The sequence below is a fragment of the Lampetra planeri genome, chromosome 48 (assembly GCF_965212315.1).
Source record: "Lampetra planeri chromosome 48, kcLamPlan1.2.h2, whole genome shotgun sequence".
NCBI classification, from domain to species: Eukaryota; Metazoa; Chordata; class Hyperoartia; order Petromyzontiformes; family Petromyzontidae; genus Lampetra; species Lampetra planeri.
The window spans coordinates 3941350-3947349 of NC_136154.1; the positions used below are offsets into that span (position 1 = coordinate 3941350).

General features: G+C 43.5%; 1 protein-coding gene across 1 annotated transcript in view; it reads right to left on the minus strand.

Moving 5' to 3' along the window:
• Positions 1-1953, minus strand: part of LOC144733871 (IgGFc-binding protein-like) — a 70360-nt gene extending 68407 nt beyond the window's left edge. The window contains exon 1 of the mRNA XM_078615878.1: positions 1852-1953. Within this exon, the coding sequence (XP_078472004.1) occupies positions 1852-1896 (45 nt within the window). The 5' untranslated portion in view covers positions 1897-1953. The remainder of the gene's footprint in view (positions 1-1851) is intronic.
• Positions 1954-6000: the final 4047 nt, after the last annotated feature.

Sequence of the window (6000 nt, forward strand, 5' to 3'; positions counted from 1 at the left end):
ATAGAATGAGTCTTCAATTTAGTATATTGGTGGAGTGTATAGTAGTGTAGTGGGTAGTAGTGTATAGTGGAGTGTATAGTAGTGTAGTGTTTAATAGTGTAGGGTACAACGTGTATGTTGAACGTTGTTCGCACCGTACATAGCCGATTGCGCTAATCGGAGGTGCGGGGGGAAGGATAACAAACTAAACAAAAGAACAACAGGCAGTTCTAAAGAAATTAGTTTTCAATTTAGTATAGTGGTGCAGCCGGTGAGTGCTGAACTAGTTAACTAATTGGCGATATTGTGTTTACGTGACAAACCCTTTACTGATTGCTGTGTCGGGTGGTGGCGGGTTTAACGGCACACATTTATATTTACACGATCTAACCCCCAAAAAATGTGAGTGTATATGAATGTACATATATATGCGTAAAAAATCATGTTTGTACATAGCTATTTCCAACTGTGTGTCTATATAACTTTCTATATGGACGTGTGCATACTACTATGACTCCGTATGTATAGGATAGTACATATATGTGTGAAAATGAATGTGTATATAGCTATGTATAACGGTGTGTGTATATATAACTATATATGGGAACGTGAGCATATTACTATATATGAGTTTAACACGTAGGCTTTCGCGACGAATACTCAGATTGCAAATGTTGTGGATTTGCTCTCTAACACACCGGTGTGCTGTATTAGTAACGAATTGGCACGTTCTGTTTACGTGTCAAATCTTACTAATTGGCTGTGTCGGGCGGTGGCGGGTTTAACGACACATTTATATTTACGCGATCGAACCCAAAACAACCGACATTATGGATACTATACAGGGGGCTTCAAACATTTTTTGACACTTATATGGGGCCATCGTTTTTAATGGAAAAAGAACGGATAATACACTGTAACATGATAACAAATGGATGTTAATAGCTTCAAAAAGTCAACGAGTCTCCACTTGTTCGCAATCATTGTTAACGCGTGCCTGAAAACTTCTCCAGGTGGTTTCCAGAGCCCAGAGGCAAATTTTTGTGGCAATGTTGCAAATTCTCATAAGTGTTAAAAATCAAGGAAGCACCCTGTATAAGACTCTGTATACCAATGACGTGGGGTGAGGTCAATGGCTGGGGAGGCACTGGCTAGTGTCAGAGCCAGATTGACACACTGAGGGGGGGCGTGGCCTCACTGAGGGGGGCGTGTTAGACACGTTCCCCTCAGTGATGCAGATGTGATAGCTGCCTCCCCTGGTGCTTTTTCATTGCGGTTTAATGACGAGACTAGGGAGCCTAAATATATTTATCCGCATACGTGAAATAAGTTACCTGTAGTATGGAAGGCGAGGGCATGAAATGAAGGGGTCTACAAACATTACATTGGTGACATACTGAGATAGTAACAGGCACGCGCTTATTGCCCGCGCTCCATCCAGCTACTGAGGGGTTGCGCAATCAGAGGGGAGGCTGAGCTCGTCGCTGCCTCACCTCTCGTCACTTCCTGCATTTGCAGCGCAGCGCCGCAAATTTGGCGATTTTTGACTATAAAAATGATTGGAATCGTACAGAAACGGCATTTATAACACAGGTATTTCTAACACAGATCAGTGGAAAAATCTTAATATTTATTTTATTTGATTATTCTTTTTTTTTCGTAACAGCTATTTTCATTGGAGTATGACAGGCGAGGATCTGCCTTCCCTGCGTCCCTTGCCTCCCCTGACCGCACATCCCTGCTGTATGCATAGGATAATACATATATGTGCGTGAGAATGAACGTGTGTAAATAGATATGTAGAACTGTGTATGCATATATATATATAACTATATACTTGGGTGCGTGTGCGTATTGTGATGCGTGCAATACCGAGCCTTGTGATGATCGCGCACTGAGAGTTGAGCCGGGAGCCATCTCTCGCCTTCACACAGACGCAGAACAGAGGGGACAGCGAACCCCTCACTGATCCTTCACTCAATCCTCTGCCCAATATTTATACCAACAGACTCACCACCATCCTCATTAACATCATCCCTATTGTGGGTGGGGGGAGAGGGGGGGGTGATAAGTTGAGTCACCCTCATAAAACAATCTATCTTGCGTGACGGTCATGAATAATACAATAACTCGGCGAACTTGCTCGCGAACATTGCCAGCGGCAGTCCTGATAAATGGGGAACGCAGTCATTTGTGAGATCTGCATAAGTATGGGGGGAGGAGGATGATGGTATCAGTGTGTAGAGGTGGTAAAGGTTGCCATGGTGGCTAGAAAGATGTTAACTTACCTCATAATAGAGGGTGTTTTTCCGTATGTATCGTTAATCGTATTAACGTTTTTGTTGGGTTATATCGCGTAAATGTGAATGTGTGTCGTCGTTAAACCCGACGCCGCCACCACCCGACACACAGCCAATCGGTCAACGTTTGTCACGTAAAGAAAACGTGGCCAATTCGTTGCTAGTTCAGCACTCACCGGTTGTGTGTTGGAGAGGAAACCCACTACAACATTTAAAATTCGAGTACGTTTTGTGCTGAGCTAGTAACGAAGTGGCACGTCTTGTTTAGGTGACCAACCCATTTACTAATTGGCTGTGTCGGGTGGTGGCGGGTTTAACGACGCAAATTCATATTTACATGAAAAAAAACCTGTTATGGATAATATTACTCTTTGGTTCTATGTGACTTTACCGAAAGAACCAAAGAGTATGGATTCCTGCAGTCACGAAAGCTTCAAATCAAGATGGATAATATTGTTCGCGAAAGCCTGCTGCGTGCTAAGTTAACCACCTCGCCTGGTATACAGGAGGTCGTGGTTTCGTTCCCGACCATGACGATGTCTGCTGCTGTCTATTTGGATTTTGCATCTCTCCCTCTCTCTCTCATCACTATCACGGTGGCTAGGAGATGTTAACTGCCTCGTCTGGTATACAGGAGGTCGTGAGTTCGATCCTGACCCTGACCCTGACATCTGTTACTGTCTATTTGCAGTTTGCGTCTCTCTCCGCGTTGTGGTCACCGTGGATTTTTCTCCGGGTCCTCCGGTTTTCTCCACATTTGGAATCAACATCACCACGCGTTTAGATTATGTGGCTGCTGCTGTACACTTCCACGTGATGATGATGATCAGCCGCCACTTCGTTGCATCTGCTATCATTTGTGATAGCCAGGGTCGCTTCTGAAAAAAAGCTACGCAGAAGCTTTAGTGGTGGGGGCCTTACACCTGGTAACAATAACATTAGTTTAGACTAGTCTATGTGTGTTTATGTGTCTCTGGGTTTCTATGTGTCTCTATGTGTCTCTACGTGTCTCTACGTGCCTCTGGGATTCCATGGGTGTCTATGTATTTCTGTGTTTCATTGTGTCTCTGGGTCTCTATTGGTTTCTATGGGTGTTTAGATATCTCTATGTGCCTCTATGGGATTCTATGGGTGTGTATGTATCTCTACATGTTTCATTGTGTCTCTATGTGTCTTTATGCATCTTTGCATTTACACCTGTTTAAACTTTTTTTTTATTAGTTTGCTTTCGGGGGTACGGGGAGAGGGGAGTGGTGGAGAATGAGCCAAGGGTGTAACCAGTATGTTTGGTATGGAGTGCATGATTTGCCCATTAAATGGAATGCTGATTAGGCACACGTGCACGAGCAGTTCACAAAGGGGAATAACATCGCTTGCGAAACACTTCAATTACATAAACACGCGACGATATAGGAAGATACTTTTAAAACCTGTAGACTGACAAACTAATTTCTTAAGAACTGTTGCTTTTTTTGTTGTGTTCAGTCTCTAGGTTCCCACCCCCGCACCTCTGATTAGCGCGGTTGGCTACGTGCGGTGCGAAAGAAGTTCAACATGAAACTAATCTCAACTATTTTGTTTATTTTTATTATTACCAGGTAAGGTCACACTAGTGAGCTATGTAGCTTGTTTTCAGAAGCGACCTGGCTATCACAAATGATAGCTCAACGAAGTGGCTCATCATCATCACGTGGGAATTTATAGCAGCAGCCAAATACTTTAAACGCGTGGTAATGTTGATTCTAAATGTGGAGGGGAAAACCGGACGACCCGAAGAAAGATCCATGCGACCACGGGGAGAACATGCAAACTCAAAATATATAGGCATCATATTCTTTGGGTTTCTCGGTAAAGTCACGGAGATAGGTTCAAAGAAAACTTTAAAAAATACAAAAAACTACGACGTTTCGATCACAACACAAGCGGTCGTCATCAAGAGGAAAAACGTGGGGGAAAGCTACTGAGGCAGACTGTTGTAAAGGTTTAAAATGGGTGTAGCCCAAGGGTCATAAATGAAGTGGGCGGGGCTAGTGATGTTAATGTGAGAAATTAGCATGTTAATGTAAGATCGGCGAGCGGCCTGCAAGACGAGCGCGCAGAGGTGGCTATGTTAATGAGAGATTATCATGTTAATGGCAGATCGCATAGCAGCAACGTCGAGCTCAACACCATTGCAATCATTGAAGACTTGGTCCAACAAGGACTGAATGCTGATGTACCGACCCTGGTGAGACTGCCTCACCAACACTTACTTCACCTGGAATGGAACTTTCTACAAACAAGTTGAAGGTACCGCAATGGGTTCTCCCTTATCTCCAGTTGTAGCCAATGTTTTCATGGAAAATTTTGAGACAGATGCCATCCAGACATCCACTCTACGCCCGTCATTGTGGAAGAGGTACATAGATGACACGTTCGTCATCTGGCCACAGGGCCGACCAGCTCTGAACCAATTCCTCAACCACATCAATTCCATCCATCCAGTCATAAAATTCACCATGGAGGTGGAAAAGGATGGCAAGCTACTATTCTTGGATGTCTTAATTGAAAGGAGACCAGGTGGCTTAATGGGACACTGTCTACAGGAAAGCCACCCATACGGATGCATATCTAAAACCTGACTCCCATCACCATCCTTCCCAGAAGAATTCCCTCATCAAAACTCTACACCATAGAGCTCGATGTATTTCCGACCATTATCACCTAGACAGTGAACTGAAACACGTACAACAAGCTCTCAAGATGAATGGATATTCAGACTACACAATCCGTAAAGCTATCACCCCAACCGTTGTGAAAGAACCATCTGAGGACTCAATAAAAAACATCACCTTGTCATACATAGCAGGAGTCACCAAAAATATCTCCAATATCATGAGCAAATACAAGATCCAGGTTCGATTTAAAACAGTACATAAAATTCGTGATCTGATCCCATCTATGAAGGATGTGATTCCTGACATGCAATACCCCGGCATCTACAAACTAAGCTGTGTCTGTGGCAGTAGTTACATTGGGGAAACTAAGTGAGATGTCTCGGACCGTGTTTGTGAACATTAGACAGATCTGAAACACGGTAGGATCAATACCTTGGTCGTGGCTGATCATTGTTTTAATGCGGTGGGCTCACACAAAATGTATTTCTCTAAGACGAAGGGACTTTGCAAACCCACTAGCTATCAACAAAGATTCGTTCATGAATCCATCCACATAGACAGACACAGACACAACTTCAGTCGAGAAGATGGGTATAAATTGAGCAATCATTGGAAGGACGTTATCAACCAGTTCAAGTCATAACTGGCTGTGATGTTCCCATCCTACCACCTTCCGATAAACCTTTAAAAAGTCTGCCTCAGTAGCTTTCCCCCTCTTTTTTCCTACTGATGACGATCGCTTGTGTTGTGATCAAAACGTCGTGTTTTTTGGTTTGTCTTTTTTGTGATTTTCTTTGAACCTATCTACGTGACATTGCCGAATGATCCAAAGAATATGAATTCCTGCAGTCACGAAAGGTTTAAGTCAAGATTTATATAGGCGTCAGTTTAGGGATCGAACGGACAATCTCCTGTATACCAGGCAAGGTAGTTAACATCTCCTAGCCACCGTCGCGCAACACTCATATTGAGAACCCCTCACATAGAGACCCATAGACTCACACATAGACACATACATTCACACAGAGACCCATCGACTCACACAGAGATCTATATATTCACAC